A 25458-nucleotide genomic window follows, 5' to 3' on the forward strand; every position below is an offset into this window, starting at 1 on the left:
GGAGGCACCGAGTACAAGTGCTCTCTATTTGCTGATGATGTCCTAGTATATATCACTCAATCACATATATCCATCCCTGCTGTTATGGCTGAAATAGATCACTTTGTTACATGGTAAAATTTTAAAATCAATGCAGCGAAGTCTGAGGCCCTCGATGTCTCCCTCCCTAAATCCATATAGGATTCCATCCAGTCCAACTTTCCCTTTGCCTGGCCCTCACAGGGTATCAAATACTTAGGAATTCCTATTCATAGAGACCTCTCCCATCTATGTTATCTTAATTTTGGGCCCTTTATTGAACAATTCCATACAGACCACGGTTGGCAAGTTAGAACTGTAAGATTCACTACGTGAACCACTGGTGTTTTGTGGAAAAGCACATGTACACCGCGTTCCAAATTATTATGCAAAAAGTGTTTAGGAGTGATAAGGGAAGAATTTGTTTGTTTGTCAGTTAAACTCATTGATGGTGATGTGTGTCAGGGCTCTTTATATCACTGTAAGCAATTGCAGACACCTGTGCTAATTAGTTTGGCAGGTGTGTCCAATGAAAGGCAAGACTACTTAAGAAGGCTCTCTCACATTATTAAGCAGCCTACATTTTCTGCCAAAATGGGAAAGAAAAAGGATGTGTCGGCTGCTGAGAAGCAACAAATTGTGGAGTGTTTAGGTCAAGGCATGACTACAATCAACATTGTGCGATGATCAGGATGAAGTGTCTTGGCAATCAAGAAGTATGTAGCTGATTCACAGTACACACGTGTGCGTGCTGATAAGGGCAAATTGAGGACTCTTTCCTACAGGCAATTACGTCAGGTTGAAAGAGCAGCGGCAAAAAAGCCTTGTCATAGCAGCAGACAAGTTTTTGAAGCTGCTTGTGCCTCCAACGTCCCCCGAACAACAAGATGCAGGGTCCTTCAGAGGTTTGCAGCTGTGCATACGCCATCCTGTCGACCTCCTCTATCCACTTCACACAAGCAGAAACGGCTCCAGTGGGCCAAACATTACATGAAGACTGATTTCAAAACTGTTTTGTTCACGGATGAGTGCCGTGCAGCGCTCGATGGTCCAGATGAATGGAGTGGAGGATGGCTGGTTGATGGACACCCCACGCAAACACGGCTACAGCGCCAACAAGGAGGAGGTGGAGTAATGTTTTGGGCTGGAATCATGGGGAGAGAGATTGTCGGCCCCTTTAGGATCCCTGAAGGCGCTAAAGATGAACTCCATAATGTATGTGGATTTTCTCAAACAGCACTTCCTGCCATGGTTCAAGAAGAAGAACCGTGTATTTCACAGCAAGATCATTTTTCTGCATGATAATGCACCATCTCATGCTGCACATAAAACATCTGCATCTCTGGCTGATATGGGCATAAAAGGGGACAAACTTATGGTGTGACCCCCATGCTCCCCTGACCTCTACCCCATTCAGAACCTTTGGAGCATCATTAAAAGGAGTGTCTATGATGGCGGGAGGCAGTTCACATCTAAGCAACAGCTCTGGGAGGGTATTCTGTCCTCATGCAAAACAATTGAAGCAGAAACCATCCAAAACCTGACAAATTCAATGGACGAGAGAGTTCAGAAGCTCCTTTCGAACAAGGGGTCCTATGTGAAAATGTAACATCACCTAGAATAAAGTTTTGAGTTGAAAACTGTTTGATTTCAGTTTCTAACAACCTGCTAATGCTTATAATTTCAAAAATGACCATTTTTTTGGTCTTTATTAAAATGAAAAGGTTGATCGAAAAGTTTGGGGGATCTAAGAGTGTGGCAACCCAGTAGTCATGATTACTTCGAATTCTGACAATATGAGGGTCATGCTGCAGGTAGTGCAGCAAGAAGGCACTTATGTGTCTTGCGCATCTCGGAGCCCCAAAATTATTTTCCGGGCTAGATGCAGCTAAAAATTATTTTTAATTTTAAATCTGGTGAAGCTTATTATAGATGGCCTAATAGGATCAGTGCTGCACACTGCTACAAAGCCCAAATTATTTTCCAGTCAAGATACAGATAAACATGATTAGTAATTTGAAAGCTTAAAATGGTTGGTAGGGTGATTTTAACCAATCATCAAGCTTTTACTCTCCCCAGGATGACACAGGGGTAGAAAAGTCGTTTCGGATCCATGATTTGTTCATCTTTATGAACGTGAGTCTGTCTACATTATCAGTGGAGAGCCGCGTGCGCTTATCTGTCAGCACACCACCAGCAGCGCTGAACACACGTTCAGACAGAACGCTGGCTGCGGGGCATGACAAGATCTCCAAGGCGTAAGTGGCTAGCTCCGGCCATTTATCCAGATTGGAAGCCCAAAAAGAGCAAGGGTCCAGTGACACAGTCGTGGCTTCAATGTTTACTTGGAGATACTCCTGTACCATCGTCTCTAGGCGTTGACTATGTGTCAGACTTCTTGTCTCCTGTGGCCTTGCAAAGGATGGGCTAAAAAAGTGGTGAAATGATTCCGCAAAATTGATGTTACCAGCAGATACTGTGGTTCTGTTACGGTTTGAGTGCTGAACACTTGACGGTCCCACGGTTGGCAAGTTGGAACTGTGAGATTCACTACGTGCACCACTGGTATTTTGTGGAAAAGCACATGTAAGATTCTGCAACAGTCTCTGCTGATACTCCTGCATGCGTGCATCCCTTTCTATGGCAGGAATAATTTCTGCAAATTTACTTTTGTACCGGGGATCTAACAGTGTGGCAACCCAGTAGTCAGGATTATTTCTAATTCTCACAATTCGAGGGTCATGTTGCAGGTAGTGCAGCAAGAAGGCACTCATGTGTGTTGCGCATCCAGGAGCACCAAGTCCCTGTTGTGTTGGTGGCGAGGTAACAATCATGCTTCCTTCCTCTGTCCTCTCCCCCCAACCTCGCACAACAGAAATGTGATCAAGGTCTCCCTCATCTGATGAGTCTTCCATCAGTTCGTCCTCCACTTCTTCCTGGGCTCCTGCACCTTCCTCACTAGTTTGGCTGCTACCATGCGCCCTGGTAAAATCATCTCCCCCACCCTCACATGCCTGCCGCCCTGGTGCTGCCGACCGTCTGGACCTTGCAGATGTTAGCCCTTCCGCATACAACTCCTCCTCCTCTACTTCCTCCACCTCCTCTTGTGCCACCACCTGACTCCGAATTCTGTTTAACATGTGCTCCAGCATGTAAATCACCGGAATAGTCATGCTGATAATGGCATCGTCAGCACTAAACATCTTCGTCGCCATTTCAAAACTGTGCAGAAGGGTGCATAGGTCCCTGATCTGAGACCACTCCTCCAGCGTGATTTGCCCCACCTCTGAATCTCGTTGGCCCAGGCTATACGTCAGAACGTATTGCACCAGGGCTTGTCGGTGCTGCCACAGTCGCTGCAACATGTGCAGAGTTGAATTCCACCGGGTAGGCACATCGCATTTTAGCCGGTGAAGTGGCAGGCCCAACGACTTCTGTAGAGATGTAAGTCGCTGAGCTGCGGGATGCGAACGGCGGAAGTGAGCACACAGCGACCGTGCCCTCTGCAGAAGGCCATCTAGTCTGGGATAGTGGGCTAAAAATTGCTGGACAACCAGGTTCAACACGTGAGCCATACAAGGCACGTGTGTGACATTGCCCCGGCGAAGGGCCGCACCCAGGTTTGCAGCATTGTCGCACACGGCCTTCCCTGGTTTCAGGTCCAGTGGAGACAACCATTCATGAAATTGGTTCTCCAGAGCTGACCACAACTCCTCAGCTGTGTGACTCACATTTCCCAGACATTTCAATGTAAAAACCGCCTGATGACGTTGAGCCCTACTGCCAGCATAGTAAGGAGGTGTGCAGGATCCCTTCTGCGCAGTTAGAAAGCTTGTGGCATGACCAGACAGGCTTTGGGTGCAGGTGGAAGACCGAGAGGAGGTTGAGGAGGCAGAAGCAGTGGAGGAAAAATGACATAAAGAGGATTGACGCACAACTCGTGGGGACGGCAAGACTTGGACAGCAGCCCCTTGTCCTGCTGTCACCATAGTTACCCAGTGCCCAGTCAGTGACATGTAACGCCCCTGTCCATGCCTACTCGTCCAAGTGTCTGTGGTGAAATGCACCCTGTCACACACAGAGTTTCTCAAAGAAGCGGTGATGTTGTGTGCGACATGCTGGTGGAGCGCAGGCACACCTTTCTTTGAGAAGTAGTGCCGACTGGGCATCTGGTACTGGGGCACTGCGACGGACATAAGGTCTCGAAAATCCTCTGTGTCCACCAGGCGGAAAGGCAGCATTTCTGTAGCCAAGAGCTTGCAGATGGTGAAATTCAACCTCTTAGCTTTCTCATGGCTAGGAGGAAATGGTCTTTTACTTGTCCACATCTGAGGGACCGAGGGCTGGCTATTGTGCTTAGACGGGGTTGATAAGGGTGTCCCCGGCAAACTGCCGGTCTGTGAGGAAGATGCAGGCGGACATGTTAGGTTGCCTTGATCCAAAGGTGGTGCTATCGATGTCGGACAGCGCTCAAGACCAGCTGGTGTTACCACCTCCAAAGAAAATGATGACCTGCCAATCACGCTGGCTGTTGCGGGTAAAGAGGTGGCAGGTCTGCGCCCCAAAACAGGTGTGACTGCTGTCCCCCCAGTCACAGAGGATGAAGAGGCCGCGGATGCACAAGATATGGCAGACGGTGGTTGGCCCGGCCGGCTAGACCGCATTGTAGCACACTGAGCTTCCCACTGCAACTTATGCTTCATGTCCATGTGCCGGTTCATGCATGAAGTACTCAAACTATGTATTTTTTGGCCTCTACTTAGCTTTTGCTGACAAATGTTACAGATAACACGAGTTGGGTCATCTTTATCGATCTGAAAAAATGCCCAGGCTATGCAAGGCTTAGCACCCATGCGACCTGAAGAGCCACCACGACTTGTGGTGAGAGGCAGAGTTGTGTTTGAGGATGCAGTTGTTGACGTGCTTCCAGTACTACGTCTCTGTCCAGGAAGGCGCAACCTGACCTCGTCGTCACTAGCATCTTCCTCCACCTCCTCTGCTGACCTCATCTCTTGGCTGACTGTTGGTTGACAGTAAGTGGGATCTCCGACCTCATCATCATCACCCTGTGCGTTATCACACCCGTCGTCCTCAGAGCCAACCTGTTCCTGCCCTGACAAAAAACTAAAGTTGTCGCTCCAATCAGGTATTTGAGTCTTATCATCGTCTTCCTCATTGTCTCCACCAACAGGAGTTACAGTTTGGGAATGAGGGTCTACATTATGGTCAGAACCTTCTGCGTCTGGTCCTGGATCCGACTCATAAAGATTCTGGGCATCAGTGCAGATCATTTCCTCGTCTGGATTCACAGAAGCGCTGGAGTCGACCTCTGATTCCCAGGCTATAGTATGAGTAAACAGCTCTGCAGACTCAACCATCTGTTCTACCTCATACTCAGACGGGCAGCTGGAGATTTGGGAGCTGTGAGGAAGCAAGTGCGATTTGGGTGACACCTTTGAGGACTGGAGTATTTGTGATGTTGAAGTTGATGTGGAGGAGAGCCCACTTAAAGGAGCACTTGATATCCGTTGAAGCACCTGCTGTTTTTGTGCCTCATCTGGAATTTGTAGCGATTGGCGTGGCCGTAAGAAAGGGATCTTATCACATTGTCCGCTAAAAGAAGTAGACATTTTAGTTTGGCTGGAAGATGGTCTTTCTTCTGCACCTACCCCACGGACACAACCTTTTTTCCCCTTCCCAACACGCCTATTCCCCTTTCCACCAGCAGCAGGCCTTTTTCCACTCATTTTGGTGGTTAACTAATTCACAACTCTGGAGTTGTTTGCACAAAAAAACAATGGATGGTAACCGAGCAGAGCTGAGTGGCCAAACTGTGGTATTAGGCCAAAACTATTGGCTGGGTTAGATGCAGAAAAAAATTATTTTTAATTTGCAACCTGATGGAGATCAGTATAGATGGACTAATAGACCAAGTCCCACACACCGCTAGAAGCCCAAATATTTTTTCAGAGCTAGATGCAGAAAATTTTTTTATTCAATTTGCAACCTGATGGAGGTCAGTATAGATGGACTAATAGACCAAGTCCCACACACTGCTAGAAGCCCAAATATTTTTTCAGAGCTAGATGCAGAAAAAAATTATTTTTAATTTGCAACCTGATGGAGGTCAGTATAGATGGACTAATAGACCAAGTCCCACACACCGCTAGAAGCCCAAATATTTTTTCAGAGCTAGATGCAGAAAAAAATTATTTTTAATTTGCAACCTGATGGAGGTCAGTATAGATGGACTAATAGACCAAGTCCCACACACCGCTAGAAGCCCAAATATTTTTTCAGAGCTAGATGCAGAAAAAAATTATTTTTAATTTGCAACCTGATGGAGGTCAGTATAGATGGACTAATAGACCAAGTCCCACACACCGCTAGAAGCCCAAATATTTTTTCAGAGCTAGATGCAGAAAAACATTATATTCAATTTGCAACCTGCTGGAGGTCAGTATAGAAGGACTAATAGAACAAGTCCCACACACTGCTAGAAGCCCAAATATTTTTTCAGAGCTAAATGAAGAAAAAAATTATTTTTAATTTGCAACCTGATGGAGGTCAGTATAGATGGACTAATAGAACAAGTCCCACACGCTGCTAGAAGCCCAAATATTTTTTCAGAGATAAATGAAGAAAAAAATTATTTTTAATTTGCAACCTGATGGAGGTCAGTATAGATGGACTAATAGACCAAGTCCCACACACCGCTAGAAGCCCAAATATTTTTTCAGAGCTAGATGCAGAAAAAAATTATTTTTAATTTGCAACCTGATGGAGGTCAGTATAGATGGACTAATAGACCAAGTCCCACACACCGCTAGAAGCCCAAATATTTTTTCAGAGCTAGATGCAGAAAAAAATTATTTTTAATTTGCAACCTGATGGAGGTCAGTATAGATGGACTAATAGACCAAGTCCCACACACCGCTAGAAGCCCAAATATTTTTTCAGAGCTAGATGCAGAAAAAAATTATATTCAATTTGCAACCTGCTGGAGGTCAGTATAGAAGGACTAATAGAACAAGTCCCACACACTGCTAGAAGCCCAAATATTTTTTCAGAGCTAAATGAAGAAAAAAATTATTTTTAATTTGCAACCTGATGGAGGTCAGTATAGATGGACTAATAGAACAAGTCCCACACGCTGCTAGAAGCCCAAATATTTTTTCAGAGATAAATGAAGAAAAAAATTATTTTGAATTTGCAACCTGATGGAGGTCAGTATAGATGGACTAATAGACCAAGTCCCACACACTGCTAGAAGCCCAAATATTTTTTCAGAGCTAGATGCAGAAAAAAATTATTTTTAATTTGCAACCTGATGGAGGTCAGTATAGATGGACTAATAGACCAAGTCCCACACACCGCTAGAAGCCCAAATATTTTTTCAGAGCTAGATGCAGAAAAAAATTATATTCAATTTGCAACCTGCTGGAGGTCAGTATAGAAGGACTAATAGAACAAGTCCCACACACTGCTAGAAGCCCAAATATTTTTTCAGAGCTAAATGAAGAAAAAAATTATTTTTAATTTGCAACCTGATGGAGGTCAGTATAGATGGACTAATAGACCAAGTCCCACACACTGCTAGAAGCCCAAATATTTTTTCAGAGCTAGATGCAGAAAAAAATTATATTCAGTTTGCAACCTGATGGAGGTCAGTATAGATGGACTAATAGAATGATGCTATGCCCAAAAGATTTTACTTCACTAGGTGCAGTAAAAAAATTGGTATTCTATACACAGGTGGTATATCTTGCAACACAGATAGGCTACTCCACTGACTAACACACTCTGCAATAGGCCAAAAAGGATTAGCTTTGCTAGATTCAGCCAAATGCTGTGAAAAAAACTTGCACAGCACTGGCACAGACCTGCCTGGCAAAAACTGATAGGAACTGATGTAACCTAGTCCTGAAAAGGACTCCAATTACAATTAGTCTTTACTCCCACAATCTATCTATTTAAGAGCACAGACCTGCCTGATAAAAGTCGTAGGAAATGCTGTAACCTAGTCCTTAAAAGGACTGCAATCACAACTATTCCCTACTCCCAAGCTATCTGTATATTTGTGCGAAAATTGGCTTGAAATTAACAAGGTATAGCGCACACAGCAACAGCGGTGCCGTCTAACACGCAGCTGCAGCAGTGAGAAAATGGTGGCGACGGGGAAAATGGCTTGGTCTTATAGGGCAAGGACATGTGACATACACTGCCAATCACACATGCCCTTGCTTGTGTGAAAAAAAGCACTTCGCTCCGTGTGTGCGCTGCTGATAGGCTGACAGATTGCACCTCCCCACTGCAAATGCGGGAAAGAGAAAAAAAAATGGAGATCTTCATTGTTCCTGCAGAGATCCATCCCCTGCCCCTCCCCCCGCCCCGCTGTACACTCAAACTGCGTATTAACATTAATTTTCATCATTACTGAGAAAAAATCCAGTTATGATTTTGGTGCACGAACAGTTATCGAACATAACCTCGAACAGCCGAATTTTTCTCAAATTGTTCGTGTTCGCCGACCGGCTCGAACACCGCCCAAAACAGCTCGAATTTGAGATTGGCGAACAGTTCGAGTAGAACAACGCTCATCTCTAAAGGCGACGTAGCTTAGACTCAACCAAGGCGACTCGGTCAGGGTCATCATAGATGAGGGCAAGAGCTCCAAAAACCCCTCCACAGACAGGAGACAAACTGAGTCCTGCAATAACGAAAACGCCCATGACTGAGGATCGCTCTGCAGTAGAGAGATCACAATACCAACCCGTTACTCCTCATTACCGGAGGAGTAGGGACGAAGTATGAACAATTTGCATACCTCCTTCCTTAAACACAAAAAACTTGTCCCTACCTCCTGAAAACCTGTCCGGGAGGGCAACCTTGGGTTGAGACTGGACAGGTCTACCAGTAGAAACCCCAATATTGGCGGCCTGTAACCGGTGATACTACTGCTGAGCCTCACAGAGGAGTATTATACTACAGAGACAGACAGCGGAACAGCTCTGTGAGCTCTGCAACTAATCCCATACTAAAGGGAGTAAGGAAGAAAAAAGATGCACGCCCAAAAACACACAAAGAAAAAAACAAACAAAATGTCAATCTAGTGTCGTTTTTTTTTTCTCCAATATGAGCTTGGCCTGTTATAATGTCACGCCAGGTGTGAGTGCAACACAGAGTAACGCCAGGTGTGAGTGCTACACAGAGGGGAAAGGGAGCCCAGACACTAGGGAAAGGGGGAAGAGGTGACCTCCTAATCTGGACTAGCGTCACCCTGTCTCTCCCTAACATCCCTATACAGCCTCCGCAGCTGTCGCCGATCACGTTCCTCGTCCTACTATCCCTGGCGTAAGGCTATAGCTGGGAGTGGAAGGAGATGAGCACTAATCAACCTCCGCTAGCACTCTAAAGACAAAAGAGGAAGACAACACAGGGGAACAACAACTCAGCTTTAGAAGAACTCCAACAGGGCACAAGGCCACAAGACTCCAGAGAGGACGTGATGCTGCTTCAGCCAAGTTCCAAGTAGAAATGAACATAACCGGCGATGCCCACCTAGACACACCAAGTGTATATACTGTACACTCAGACTAAAGGGAGGTAGTCGCTGGGTCCTAAACACAGTCTCCTATCTAGGCAGCTGTCTGCATTGCCAAAAGTGGAGATCTCCTGCAAACCATTGCAAGGCGACTGTCTGTCACCTCTGACACACCCGTGACACTAAGTTGAGCATGTGGGCCAGGCATGGTAAGTGTGCGAGGTTGCCAAGCTTCAGAGCCGCCACCAGGTTATGGCCATTGTCACACACGACCATGCCTAGTTGTAGGTTCAGGGGCGATAGCCACAGATCAGTCTGGTCTGTTAAACCTTTCAACAACTCTGAGGTGATGTGTGGTTTGTCACCTAAGAAGATTAGCTTCAGCAGAGCCTGTTGCCACTTGGCCGAGGCAGTGCTGCAGTGCTTCCACCTTGCGAATGAGGTTGACATTTCGGAAATGGAGGCTGAGGAGGAGGTGCAAGAACTGATGTAGAAGGTGGGGGCAACCCTGATTGAACCAGGTCCCACAATCCTCGTATTTTGTCTCAGGGTCCAACTGGGTCCCGGCTTCCACAATATTCACCTAGAGTGCCGTTAGGGAAATGTAGCGTCACTGGCTACAAGCACTTGTCCACATGTCCGTGGTTAAGTGGACCTTCTTAGTAACAGCGTTGGTCAGGGCACGGGTGATGTTATGAGACACGAGCTTGTGTAAGGTGGGGATGGCACACCGGGAGAAACAGTGTTGCCTGGGGACCAAGTACCGAGGGATGGCCTCCGCCATAAGGTTGCGGAAAGCTTTCGTCTCTACAAGCCTAAATGGCAACATTTCCAGTGCAAGCAGTCTGGAAAATGTGGCCGTTTAGTATTGTGGTCTGTGGGTGGGTGGCTGCATATTTACGCTTGCGTTCCAAGGACTGGGGTAGGGACAACTGAATACTGCACTGGGACAAGGAGGTGGACGTGGTTGCTGACGGTGGTTGCAAGTTTGCAACAACAGGTGCAGGATGGGAGACATCTTCGCCTGCATCATGGACAGAGGTTTTTCGTGCAAGTAGAACAGGGAAGAGACAGACAATGTTTCTGGACCCTGGCGTTCGGCCCAACTAGTCGGGTGCTTTGCTGTCACGTGCTTGAGCATGCTGGTGGTGGTCAGGCTGGTAGTTGTGCTGCACCTGCTGATGCTGACATGGCAGAAGTTGCAAATGGCCTTTTTTGGGCTAACTGGACAGTATTTAAAAAAGCGCCAGACTCGGGAAGACCTAACCCTTGGACTGGCAACTTCCCTTGTGTTGGTGTTCTGGAACAGTTGCCCGCCTTGTGTCTCTGGCCACCTCTTCCTGCCTGTTGTGGTGCTACGGATCTCTCCCTCTCTGTGCTGCTGTCCTCACTCTCATGTCATCTTCCCTGGTTGGGTCAGTGACTTCATCGTCCACCACCTCGTCTTCCACTTCCGCACCCTGGTCCTTCTGCTGACTGGCTGACTCAACAACATCACTTGTTGGCAATTGTTTCTCATCATCATCCACCTCTTGCAACAGTAATTGGAGTTTCCCACCATCACCTTCTTGTGAGCGTGGCTGCTCAAATATTTGGGCATCACTACTTGTGATCTACTGAAGTCCCACTTGAAACGGGCAGGGCGAGAGGCTAGAATCTATAAATGGAAATGTGAACAGCTCTTCCGAGTGTCCAAGTGCAGGATCACTTGTCTCCGGGCACTCGGCATGGTGAGAGGAAGGAGAATCAGGGTGAGGATTGTGGTCCAGAATCACGGCTACTGAGACTGGACCGTGTGGAAGACAGGGTGGTGCTGGCAAACTGACTGGAAGCATTATCTGCTATCCAACCAACAACCTTTTCACATTGGTCTGGCTTTAAGAGTGGTGTTCCGTGCCCCCCTAAAAAGTGGAACAGGAAGCTAGGTTGACATGCTGTGTGTGTTTGTTATGCTCCTGCAGCAGGCACAGTTTCACCTTGCCCACGGCCTCGGCATCTGCGCTCACCATCAGCATCACGTCCACTTCCCCATCCCTTACCATGCGCCTTGCGCATTTTAAATTATGTATGATATTTTGCTGCTTCAAAAAAACTGCAAGATTGTTATTGCAGTAAAATTTGCCCAGCTCAGATGGACTTGTTACACTGCAGTAAAAATATAGCAATGCTATTGGTTACCGGCCAAGTATAGATGTATGCTTTTAACGAACAAATTGAGCAGTTTTAATGGCGTATAATATCTCTTTTCACAACAATTTGCAGGATTAAGAGCAAAAAGAATATTAGTAGCCCCAAGAAGGGCTGTTGATATGAATTTCAGCAGCAGAAAGGACGTGCAATGAACCCTATCCTGTCCTACACTCTGCCTCCGGCACAATCTCTCCCTAACTACTGCTAACAGCAGTATTAATATTGTTTAAAATGAGCCCTAATATGGGCTGTTGTTGCACATGAAAGAAATAAAATTGGTGTCAAATCATTGCCTATCTGCTGCTAAAACTATCGTTCTGCAGCACCTCTCCTTACTCTGCCTGTTCCCAGGGTAGAACGTGACGAGCATAGGGTCCCAGGTCTTATATAGACCAGATGACGCTATGCAGCCAGCCAATCCCACTAAGGGCACTACCAACATGGCTACAGCATTACAGTGACTGGCAGGGGCGGAGACTCGAGCTTCTGCCTGAGCTTTCAAAAAATACTTGCCGAGTAACGAGCATCTCGAGCACACTGATGCTTAAGCGAGCAACGAGCAGTGTCGAGCATGCTCACTTATCACTACCAGTAACCTTTGACATTCTGCAACATGCACCTTATATTCATGCACAAAGCCATCTTACCAAACTATTTTAGACATTGTGTCATTAATAGAATTTGCAACCCTTTAATGTGGATAATGACTTTTTTGAGTAAGCTATATACTGTATACATTGCTAATTAATTGCTTTGCATTCACTGCACCTGTGCATATGATTTTTTTGGACTCTTTGGTAGAGCGTGCTCAGGATGTGCATATGAAAAAGGCATTTTTGACATTAGCAGCACTAAAAAAGGGTATTGTTAACCCCTTAGTGACCGAGATGTCCTTAATGACTAAGCCAAATTTTACAATTCTGGCCAGTGTCACTTTATGTGGCAATAACTCTGAAATGCTTCAATGGATCCCACCAATTCTGAGACTTTTTTCGTGACATACTGTACTTCACAATAGTGGTAAAATTTCTTCGATATGACTTGCGTTTATTTGTGAAAAAAATGGAAATTTGGAGAACATTTTGAAAATTATGCAATTTGTAAACTTTGTCTTCTTATGCCTTTAAATCAGCACAATTGAAACATTGTTTCTTTTGTTAGGAAGTTAGAAGGGTTAAAAGTTGACCAGCAGTTTCTCATTTTTCCAACACAATTTACAAAAACACTTTTTTAGGGACCACATCACATTTGAAGTGACTTTGAGGGGTCTATATGACAGAAAATACCCAAAAGTGACACTATTCTAAAATCTGCATCCCTCAAGGTGCTCAAAACCAGATTCAAGAAGTTTACTAACCCTTCAGGTGCTTCACAGGAACTGAAGCAACATGAAAGGAAAGAATGTAACTTTTTTTCACAAAAATTTTACTTCAGACACAATTTTTTTTCATTTTTACAAGGGTAACAAGAGAAAATGGACCATAAAATTTGTTGTGCAATTTCTCCTGAGCATGCCAACACCCCAATGTGTCGTCCCGACCTCCCAGAGAAAAAGCACTGGGCTAGAGCGGCAGGAGCTTTTAACCTCTCTGGGTCACTCCCCCTCCCTGGGCTGGGCATAAATCTCCACCCCTGGCCTCCCTCAGCTATAAACTTAAAAAACTAAAATGGTTTATACTTCCTTAATGGACGGTCCTAAGGAGCCGGTACTGGTGTCATCGGATCCAGCCGAGCCCCTGCTATGCGTGGAGACCAAACACAGTGGCCCTAGGGGTTTACAAAAGACTGTGTCGGGTATCTCCTCATCCCTACACGCTAGACTTGGCTGGAAGCCAGGGTGACATTCTCCGTGTTACTGGGATTTCAAAAATCTATTTGGTGTATAGTTGGGATGTATATTATTTCCATAACTTGTTATTGAATTATACTTGTCTGACACAAAGGGAGACATATGGCTTAGATCTCCAGGGGGTCTTCTTGTTGAAGCCCACCAGCTAGCTGGTGGGGGTGTAACTCCTTGGCTTTAAGCTGCTAGGTGAGATATTTGTTACTCACTGTCTCTCGGCCCCCTCCCTCCTTCTTTTGCTGCAGAAGTGTCCAGTTACAACTGTATGCTGTAGATCTTTATAATCTTCTGTCAAATAGGATACAATGATTGACATGGGATTATATCTCCAATATTCTTCACACCCCATATGTGGGGGGAAAACCACTGTTTGTGCGCACACCAGGGTTCAGAAGGGAAGAAGCTTTTTGAAAGCAAAATTGGCTGGAATCGAGAGTGGAGAGCCCTTGTGTTTGGAGAGCCCTTGATGGGCATAAACAGTGGAAACCCACCACAAGTGACCCCATTTTGTAAACTACACCCCTCAAGGATTTTATCCAGGGGCATAGTGAGCATTTTGAACCCCCAGGTACAATACAGAATTTGATAACATTAGGTTGTCATATTGAAAAAGTTCATTTTTTCACAAATCTTGCTTTAGCCCCAAATGTCTCACTTTTGCCAGAGGTAACACTGAAAAGTGGACCCCACAATTTGTTACCCACTTTCTTACGAGCGCGGCGATACTCCACATGAAGTCAAAAAGTTCTGTCTGGGCAAACGGCAGGGCTCGGAGTAGAAGGAACAAAGCAGGGTGTACTCCTGCTCTGCGCTGAATGTTCTGCAGGCCATTAGTATTTTTTATATGTCTGCCTAACAAAAAAGCCTAAACCTAATCTAACACTAGTATTTTATTTTACTTTTAAGAAAACTGTAAGCATAACCCTAGCAAGCCTAACTAACAAGCCTAGCCCCAACAAGCCTTGCCCTAACAAACCTAACTCTAGGGACAGGGAGACACGGCCGTATAACTCGTGCGATGATCACTTTGCACTGAACGGACTGGCCGGCACCTCTCCTGACCTGAGCATGACAGCATGATGGATTTCTATGCAGCTGTCAAGCTCAGGTCAGAAGAGATGGCGGCCAGTACAAAGTTTAACATCCGATCCTCGGATGTGAAATACGGCAGTGTGTCCCTGCCCTAATAAGCCTAACCTAATAAGCCTAACCCTAACCCGCCTAACCCTAACCCTAGTAACCCTAACCCTAGTAACTCTAAACTTAAGTAACCCTAACCCTACTAACCCCAACTGCAAAGAATGGAGAAAAAAAATAGTAAAAAAAAAATATGTCATTTGACAAGGGGGATGACACAGAAGGGATGGTGATCAATGAGGTTTAGGAGATTTACTGAAACTATTATTGGGGGCTTTTGATCAGGGTGATAGGGTCTATCACAGTAATCAAAAGCCATCAGTCAATGAGAAAGATTCCTGCTGTTGCCGGATGCAGATCTTGGCGGGCGCATTTTCTTTAGTCAGAAGGAGGAGGGCTGGGGGATTGCAGATCCGGTACCTAAGCTACAATGGGGGACAAGGGGAACTCATTTCTCTCCTCTCTGATATGTTAGATCATATCAGAGGAGAGATAAATTAATTTTAAAATGGTGAATAACAGTGATCACTCGACAAGGGACCATAAAAACTGGCCCTGATCATGATCTCCAGGGTCTCAGCTTTCCAACGCTTGGGGGGCGCTACCCTATTATTCCACAGCATCGTTAAACAGCGGCGCTGAGGAATAATGACCCTTAACTGCCGCCATGAAAAGGCGTATTGGCGGTCGTTAAGGGGTTAAATACATGAATTAAAAGGATTCTTTATAAATATAATAGCTCCTCCACATGCTTTGGTGGGAGGTTATGCTGCCATAAAATATTTAAAAAAGAAATAATATAATTAATACATAATTAATAATATAACTAATAATAATTGACAGAAAAAGCAATTGATATCATAATGCCATACTGCCGCTCTGATATGTGAACCCTTCTAATTAACTGTATTTGGATAGGCATTTTTCCTCTGCCTGTATACCATCAGAATTTATGTCTCTCAAATTTCAGCACCTTTTTCTGATTTTAATTTTGCTTTTACATGATAATGCGATTTAATAAAATTATTAAGTTTTATATGATCTTGTACATCATTTCTTATTTACCAGGGTGTATTGTGTACCTGGTAGCTTTTGTAGAACCCATTTGTACTGTTGTGATATAAGAAATAAAACAATGGTTCTATTGATTGCAGCCACATTATATGTGATGTTCCTCTACTAACAGAACATGGCCCCCCATAATTGTGCAGCAGTGTAGAAAGGCAGAGGACAGGGTGGTACTCACACTGCGGATATGGGGGGAGCGGTCTATAAATCTTCCATGATAGATCGGGCCCAGATCCTCGTTCCTCTTGGCTCCCATTATCTCTCCCGGTAGAACCAAGAACTTCACTCTGGTAACTGGAAGATTCTGTTGGTGTCCGGCAACACTGAATGTGTACAGTCTGTTACCTGGCAACCAGTGACGACACTCTGTCCTGGAGTTCTATTCTGTTCACACATTCCTGTACATGGAACCTGAGCTTAGTGCCTGGTCACACTGCCCCTAATCACAGGTCATGTGCACTGCACACCACTTACAAGGGGGATTGAAACCTAATAACAATGGGATTACGGCCGGAGCTGCTGCATGTAGGACGGGACTGTGTGAGCTCCCACTCACATTCATTGTAAAGCCATATTCAGTATTTGGTCAGTATTTTACATCAGTATTTGTAAGCCAAAACGAGGAAAGGAACAATCAGAGGAAAAGTATAATAGAAACACATGCGTGACTTTTGCATTTTTCAACCACTCCTGGTTTTGGCTTACAAATACTGATGTGAAATACTTACCAAAATACTGCCATGTGAATGTGGCCTTAAGCAACACTGAGCAGCCCCCCGATCAGCTTTTAGCGTCAATAAGTGTCTGTAAATATTGTTAAAGACCTCCAGTACATGTTGTGGCCAGCTACGGTGCCGAAATCAGACAGAAAGAAGGACATAGAACCGGAGAAGAAAACTTTCATACCTGGTAAATATGGCACTCACCCTAAGACCAGCATTGCAAGTAAGCTTCCTTTACCTTCTTTCAAGCCGGTCTCACTGACAAAGAAGGTGATGGTGAATCGCCCAGGGGAATATGGGGGAAACTCGGGCCTTTACCTCCTTGGGATGTCGCGGCAGTCTGCTCCCGGGCCCGTACTCTGGGGTCACTCTTTAAAAGGGGTTTTGTTAATAGTTTGTCTCGTGACACCACCCGTGGTTTCTGGTAATAGTTATCAGCGCTGCTGCAGACCTCCGGGGGTGATGGGATGGCAGCTGGGATGTTTCTGCTCCCCACAGGCGGAGAGGGCCCCCGGGGCAGAGTTGATGGATGGGATGCAGGGCGTTGTAACGTAGGAGGGATGTTGGCGCAGCGGCAATAACCAACAGAGACAGTGGAGTGCAGTCATCCGATTTTACTCACAGTTCTTTCTAGATTCCTCGGTACACTGTACAGGTTACCGCTTCCCACGTTGCGCTGCGTTCACCAAGCAGGGATTCAGCAGTCCCTCCGGCAATTTGAGAGTATTTATCGGGACCCCCTTTCTATATGTTCCTTTCCTCAGCCGACGTTCCGTGCTGGGTCTTCTCCCTCCTGCCTTGCGCTTCCCCACACAAAGTCCCGATAGGGTGCTCTGAAGTCCCTCTGGGCAACCTGGAGTTCCCGGACCTACTTGCGGCCCTCCTCGGCGACTAGGGTGAGGCTGTAGCAACTGTACCATAAAGGCCAGAAGCCTCTGGTTTCCTAGCCGAGACCTAAAGTGTCACGACTAGCCCAGGGACCGGTTCCCTTCTTGCGGCCTGGTCCCTCCGTCACTTGACAGATTAGAGCGTACGGGTGGGACCCCTTCAGTTACCGGAGCATTCCTCCTCTGCTCCCCTCCTCTTCACTCCTCTCCTGGGCCTCATTCACTAGGCCCAACCCGGAGCAGAGCTCCTGAAGAGACTCTGCTCCCCACCACTCCGCACTACTCACTTCACTGCACAGTACTGCACTGCTCTGCCACCCTAAGATGGCTTCCCTTTATATATTCCTAACAAACGCTCCCCTAAACTCCTTCCTCCACCCACACCCACTACTTGGTTCCCCCTCACTCTGGTTCCCCCCACTCCAGCCAGGGACAGGGCTCAGCAGAACACAGTGCATCTTGCCCTTCCAGCCGGCCTGGAGCAGTGTAGTATTGGATGCAGGTGTTGGGGTCCCGGGCTGTACTCCTTTCCTTACCAGAGAGTGAGGCACCACCAGTTGTAGTACCTCTGTGGCGACTGAACCCTCAGGGGCGCCACAATGGCTTCAGAGGTCCGCAGCTTGCCCATGACACCAGCTTCTTCTCCACTCAAGCAGAGGGGGAGAAGGACAATACAGCAAGAACACAACGAATCCCCATCAGTAGGTAACAATGGGATAGAATGAAAAGGAAGGAGCTGGAGGGTGAACATGATGTGACGCGTAAGGGAGCAATGGCACTGAGTGCAGCAGAGTCTGGGGGCTAATCAGATTCTGACTCCTCACTGTGTAACCCTAACAAACATCAGCCCAGGCTGGAGTTGAATGTTGATAGTTGCAGAAATCTCCCCTCTGCTACTTCTCAGTGTTTGAGACAAAAGCCACTAGTACTGAAGTTAAACCGTCAGCCTCTCATCCCCCTCACCATCTTGTGACAGTAACTTCTGACTGGCCAGAAGTCAGAGGGTACGTCACAAGCTCTCAATGCAAGTGTCAGGTGTCACAGCCAGCCATAGGCAATGGCGTCTCCCAGCCCACAAGTGTAGAGCTCAAGCAGAAACCATGAAGACGTGTCCTGCTACATGGCCATAGATTTACTGCTCTCATACCCCTCTATATGCAATCCCACTCTGCAGTACATGCTCCTCAGCCCCTCTATATATAGCCCCCTCTTGCAGTACATTGCTCCTCAACCAGAGCTCCCAACCGTCCCGCCATGGCTCAGCTGTTCTCCCGGCTGTGGAGGGTGGTGGGGCGGGTTGCGGCGGTGGAGCAGCAGGCACAGGTAGTAGCTAGTAGCTGCAGCTATCACATGTGCCTGCTGCTAAAGAAAATTAATATTCACTCCTTAATAGCGCACACTGTGAATCTCAGCCGCCGGCTCCTGCTGAGGCTCCACGATCCTGTGTGCCCGCTATTAGAGAGAATGAATATTTACTATTCTCCACTTCCATGGGCATGGAGAAGAGTGAATATTCATTCTCTTTATTAGCGAGCACAGAGGATAGTGGAGCCGCAGCAGGAGCCGCGGCCCTACTGACAGTGCGCGCTACTAAGGAGAATGACTATTCACTCCTCTCCACGCCCATAGTCCCGGCGTGGAGAGGAGTGAATATCCCCGTAGCTCAGATGCTGAACATGCGCTACTCAAATGCTGAGATCAGCTGTTGGTAGACAGGACGCAGCGCTGGAGCAGAGGGGAGGAAGGAAGGTGAGTATAAGTGTTTATTTTTTTCATGTGTGCAGTGAAGGGGGACAATGTATACTAGGATAGGGGACCATGTATACCAGGATTGGGTCTATGGCTGCCATGCATACCAGGATTGGGTCTGATGGGGCCATGCATACCAGGATTGGGTCTGAGGGGGCCATGCATACCAGGATTGGGGATGAGGGGGCCATGCATACCAGGATTGGGTCTGAGGGGGCCATGCATACCAGGATTGGGTCTGAGGGGGCCATGCATACCAGGATTGGGTCTGAGTGGGCCATGCATACCAGGATTGGGTCTGTGGGGGGCATGCATACCAGGATTGAGGATGAAGGGGCCATGCATACCAGGATTGGGGATGAAGGGGCCATGCATACCAGGATTGGGGATGAAGGGGCCATGTATACCAGGATTGGGGATGAAGGGGCCATGTATACCAGGATTTGGGATGAAGGGGCCATAAATACCTGGATTGGGGATGAGGGGGCCATGTATACCAGGATTGGGGATGAGGGGGGCATGCATACCAGGAATGGGGATGAGGGCCGTTGGCTGAATGCCCCTCATTACCAGCGCCCCTCTGACAACTCCTCCTGCCAGGGGAGAAAGAAATGTTTTTTTTGTGACCAAAATTTGCCGCAGCCTCTGTATGCAGCCTCTATATGAAGTATATTATTCATCTGTCTTTATATACAGTCCTTTTCTGCAGTGCATCACTCCTCAGCCTCTGTATGCAGCCTCCACATGCAGTATATCACTCCTCAGCCTCTGTATACAGCCTCCACATGCAGCATATCACTCATCAGTCTTTGTATACAGTCCCTTTCTGCAGTGCATCACTCTTCAGCCTCAGTATGCAGCCTCCACATGCAGTATATTACTTATCAGTTATCAGTCTTTGTACAAAGTCCCTTTCTGCACTGAATCACTCTTCAGCCTCTGTATGCAGCCTCCACATGCAGCATATTACTCATCAGTCTTTGTATACAGTCCCTTTCTGCAGTACATCACTCATCAGCCTCTGTATACAGCCTTCATCTGCAGTAAATCACTCCTCAGCTTCTCTACACTGTGTGCAGAATTATTAGGCAATTTCTATTTTTTTTATGATTCATTTTACGTTTGAACACCTACTATCCTGTCAGTCAATCCAAAAGATTAATAAACCTGAATATTTAAGAATGTAAAAGTGAGGCTTTGTCTTTCTTAGAATATTTATGTGTGCCGAATTGTTGGGCAACTGTTTGTGTGCAAAATTATTATGCAACTAAATGAAAATTTTCCTATCTCAATTGTTTATTTTCATCTGTTAAAGAGAGAATAACTAAACAATGCAAAGTGTACAAAAATACATTTCTGTCATTTAAAAAAAATATATCAGCTATTGGGATGGGATTTATAGACATCTCTTGCCCACTGTGCTTTTATTTTACTCAGCGTAAGCTCACCTGCAGTGCGTTTCAAATCCGCAACATGTCAATTTTTCTTGCAAGAACGCTGAGTTTTTTTTCCAGATTTTCTCCATAGACTTGTATTAGATTAGAGGTAAAAAACTTATGTAATCTGCACCTAAGTTTATCAATAATGTTTTGACAAAGGCAAATACCAGGAAGCATCAAAACAAAACAGCTTTATTTAAAGGATGACATAACAACAAGAGACAAAACAAATGCAGTGTCAAAAACGCTATAAAAATGCATATTAAAAAAATTCACACAAAACACAATAAAAAAGCGCAAGTAATCTAATTTAAATAAGGGTATGTTCACACTAGACAAATTTAAGCATTTTTTTCTGCAGCAAAACCTGATCTCTTAGCAGGAAAGAAGATGTGTCAAAAATGCGTTTTTTGGTGCGTTTTTCAAGATCCCAAAGTTCAGCTTTTCTTCCACCACAGAATCATGAACACAGGTCACAAATGCAAGACATATGTGCAACCATATTACCCAGAATTAGAAATGTAACAGTGGGGGAGGTGAATTGGTCAAGAATAGTTTACCTAAGACATTGGCAGTGCATTGAGTTTGTAGGACACTATTTATTTTCACACTATGGTCTGCCATTGAGTTGTTCAGGGATTGTTCAATTTCACACCTCCCTGGGCCACAGGTATTGTTCAATCTCACACTTAGCTCAGTTAATGTTTACTGTTTACACATCACTAATTTAATTAAACTGTGCTAATCCTAACAGCCATCTCAGGTGACCATGACAAGATGGTAAAATCACAAAAATATATGAGTTTCACATACTGCTGTACTTGCTTTTTTTTCCTAAAAATGCAGCAAAACATGATAGCTATGTTCACAATAGGCATTTTTTCACCAACCATTACTTTCAATGGGTGAAAAACGCTGAAAGAAGTGAAATGCTCTATTGTGCAAAAAACTATGTAAAGCACAAAATATTGATGACACAAAAACCAACATGTGTGTGTATGAGATTTCTGAAATCTCATAGACTTTGCTGATACTGTGAAATGCGGATGAAAATTTGAAGAAAAAAAACACTGAAAAAATGTGTGAACATGGCTTAATAGGTGTAGAAATTCTGCAGTGTCAAAAACTCATTGTGGGAACGTAGCCTTCTAGCAGTCTTTTGACTTGGTTCACAGACTATTTCGAAGGGAAGTTTGAGGCGGATCAGCTCCAAAACCTTCCTTCAGATACATGTTGAATATTTTATGTTCATGTGATGAGGGTTTTTTTTAGTATTTTGTCCATCAAGACTTTAAAGAACACCCAGCAGACATAAAAGAAGTGGCGTGTTACTTCTGAGACGGATTCCTCCTGGACTGCACCTGACACTGTCAAGGCGAAAAGCTACAAAATACAGTGTGGGGGGGAGAAAGACCCCTCCCCAAAATAGCAGCGTTTACAGAGGCAGATTGTGCGCGCTGGAAAAACTCGTTGGATTTTTCAGCCACAATAAAGAAACTAGGAGCCAGTACTGTAAGAATGCTCAAGGAGCTGGCAAAGTGTTGCCTTATTTTATGGGTATTGCTATGACAGGTATAGGACAGCATTATTTCAGTACTATAAGGCCAAGTTCACACATTCAGTATCTTGTCAGTATTTTACCTCAGTTTTGTAAGCCAAAACCAGGAGTGGAGCAATCAGAGGGAAAGTATAATAGAAACACGTCACCACTTCTGTATTTATCACCCACTCCTGGTTTTGGAGGATATAAATTGATTTTCTAAATTAATAATGAATCTTGATATTAAAAATATTAAAAAAAATAACCATAACAGGTATATATATATCTCTGTAGCTTTGTCGCAATAAAAGGAGGGGGTCCCATACACATTTCTTGCACAGGGGCCCCAAACTGTCAGCGTCTACCCCTGCTGTGGACTTCACACTGGTTTAGTTATTTGGGGCCATGTGTGACTTCTGGCTGGCATTAGGCCAGTGTCCCATCCCCAGCACAAGGCACTGACTGGTGTACACGTCTGACGTCAGAGTGAACTGGGAACGAGAAAAAGCTGCGACTCTGGAGGACTTTTGTCCCAACGACTTCCCGTATCGTGCTGATGTCATCGACATCATGTGATTGGGCCAGACCGGAGCCGTCGGGTAGCCCAGGAAGCTGGCGGAGTGCAGGCAGGCGCAGCAGGGAGAGCCAGGAGAGGAGTCCGTGCACCTGATATGACTGTGCGGCTGCCGTGAGTGTCTGCTCCGCTCCCCGGTAATGGCGGTAACGAGGGCTGTGGGAACGGGCCCCCATTGATGTGCGTGTGTTGTTATTTACATGGCGCCACTGGAAGGGGGATCCTGAGCCCATCACACGGCTCAGCCTCTGTACGGGACTAGGACCGGGCCACTAGCACTAGGGAGGACCGGGCCGCCGATCAGCAGCTGCTCGTACCCCTTGTGATCGCTGCAGCCACCAGTGTCCTATTAGGAGCCTATATAATGGGTGATCACTGGGAAGCCACAGGCTCGATGTGACCAGCAGTGATAATAATGCTTCCTCTCCACCTGGTGTAATACATAATGATGACAATCGCTGGCAGATAAAGATTGTACATCAGATCAACCAATCAAATCGGCACCATAGATCCAAAGCCTCCTGGTATCCATTACTGCATCAGTGTATGGTGATTGTCCGTCCGTGGCCGGTGCGGATTGGTGAATCTCTGCTCACAGTGAGATCTGATCGTGCCCATACGTGCACCGCCATATACTGTACATCCACATGAGGCCGGTGCACCAGTCCTATATTACAGCACACCAACCCCGCTGTACACAAACACCAGAACATCTCTTCCGTCCGTTCACGGTATGTTCCACATGCTGGATTTCTGCACTGATTCAGCCCCCGAATCTATGGAAACCAGTATTAGGTATGTGCACACTGAAGGCGAGTTTATAACAGGTTCTGGGGTAGAAGCAGTGTGAAATCTCCAAATCCTCCTCAAAAACTTTTCAAAAACTGCAAAAAGACTGCGTGTGCACATACCACTAGGCCGGGGTCACACGAGCATATATTCTCGCATCTGAGAGAATCAGGTCAATTATGCATTCCTACTCTGATCAGAGTTTGATCTGATTCTCTCAGATGAGAAGAAGATGGAGGAAAAATGTTTCCATCTTCTCCATTCTGTAAATCCATGGAAATCTGACTGCACTCATACGTCGTCCGAGTGCAGTCTGATGTTTTCCACATGCTCGTTGACCTGCATTGCCGAGTGTGATCCGAATATCAGTTTAAGCTCGGGCATGCAACTTTCCCTCCATTCTTGACCGGCTTGGTTCAAGGAAAAAATTGGACATGTGCATGGCCCCATAAACTAACATTGGTTTGAGTTTAATCTGATGTTTTTGTTTGTTTTGTTTTTTTTTAAACCTCCCCGAAGAGGTTTTCAACTAGTTTGTTTTTTTGTAATATTGATAGCATACATTCATGAAAAATAACTTGTGAACATGGCCTTATGCCTATTACGATGACTAGGGAAGGGGGGTGCATCCCCTTAGGGATTTGTAGGAACGCTATTCCCGTCTTCCTGACATTCAGCATAAAACAACACCACTGCACAATGGGCGATACAGTTGCCATTGAAACTGCCCAATACCCATCAAGTATGGTGCATGGGTCTACACAACCCATATGTCATACACCACCCTACGCTAGATATATCACAGCCGATCACATCATGGAGATGTTCCTCAGTCATCCTCATACCACCTCTGTCTTACCCCTAAACAAAAGGCAGGAGTTTTATACGGCAGACTGGCTGCTATAAGGAATATAAATGACAACCCCATAAAACACTGGGTTACTGTAGGATTGTATCAATCTCCAATGGCTCTGCTCTTCAACTCATCCCTGGTTTAGCACCTTTCTGGCTGCAAAGGAACAGAAAAGCAATTGGCAGTGGTCACCTTATGCTATTCCTTATGTCCGCATTCATTATTACACTGCATTCCCACAACCATGTGTTACCGTCTGTGATTCATGGAGCTGCCTTGGATCTCCCAGCACGTACTCCTAGGCATGCATGAGGCTGTCCAGTCTGGGTCCGGAAACTTGTGGCCAGTCTGTGCATTGCACTCTCCATCTGGCCGTACTCAGAGACTTTATTTGAATGGGTGAATCCAGCCTTAAACATTTTTTTTTCCAAAATACATTAGAAAACCTGTCGTTTGATTCATTCTGCTTAAACAATGGGCAGCGTAAATCGGGGTCTGGCTGCATTATTTCACTACATTTTAGGGTATCTGTACACAAAGTCTTCATTCTAAGTCCTAATTTTCTAGGCAAAACCGCTTCAGGAAAAAGCTGGCTGACTTTTCCAGAGGCAGTTTCGCTAGCGGTTTTGCAGCTGCTCCGCTGCCAGCGTGTTTTTATTTTCTATTGCCTAAACTATAACTCGCGAGCGGCTTCCTAGCAGGGGGTGCCGTAGATTGGGCATGCTACATCTTGTAACCGTTTCACAGCTTCCGAACTTTGAAGCAGTTAAAAGAAGCAAAAGACTGGACATGTGCACAGCAATGTCTTTTTACATTGCTGTGCAGTATGTTAATTTTTTGCAGGTGGGCTCCAGGGAGAATCCATCTACTTCGTGTTCATGTACCCTGACTTTGAAATACTGCAGCGTTTCAGGAAAAGAAGTTATTTAGAAAATCCGACCAGCAGCTATGCACCTCGGAAGACACTGGGGGGGGGGGTACAATGCTAATTTTTGCGGCGCTTCTACTTGAAAAAAGCCCCAAGTTTGATCACTAAATAATAGTAAGTAAAAAAAACACTGCATAAACTAAATCTATATCAAAATCCATACCTGAAAAATCC

At 45.7% G+C, this 25458-nt stretch overlaps 2 protein-coding genes across 4 annotated transcripts in view; one reads left to right on the forward strand and one right to left on the reverse strand.

The window, feature by feature from the left end:
- Nucleotides 1-16165, reverse strand: part of EFHB (EF-hand domain family member B) — a 116229-nt gene extending 100064 nt beyond the window's left edge. Inside the window, exon 1 of one of the 2 annotated variants that reach the window (XM_073676577.1) lies at nt 15982-16165. In XM_073676577.1, coding sequence (XP_073532678.1) covers nt 15982-16059 — 78 coding nt within the window. In that variant the 5' untranslated portion in view covers nt 16060-16165. The remainder of the gene's footprint in view (nt 1-15981) is intronic. The other variant, XM_073676576.1, reaches the window with a different exon arrangement.
- Nucleotides 16166-22671: 6506 nt separating this feature from the next.
- Nucleotides 22672-25458, forward strand: part of RAB5A (RAB5A, member RAS oncogene family) — a 35457-nt gene continuing 32670 nt past the window's right edge. Inside the window, exon 1 of one of the 2 annotated variants that reach the window (XM_073677959.1) lies at nt 22672-22851. The gene's annotated coding sequence lies outside the window, so the exon portion shown is untranslated. The remainder of the gene's footprint in view (nt 22852-25458) is intronic. The other variant, XM_073677960.1, reaches the window with a different exon arrangement.

The sequence above is a fragment of the Phyllobates terribilis genome, unplaced genomic scaffold (assembly GCF_046119375.1).
Source record: "Phyllobates terribilis strain yellow unplaced genomic scaffold, ASM4611937v1 Scaffold_4__5_contigs__length_816908805, whole genome shotgun sequence".
Taxonomy (NCBI): domain Eukaryota; kingdom Metazoa; phylum Chordata; class Amphibia; order Anura; family Dendrobatidae; genus Phyllobates; species Phyllobates terribilis.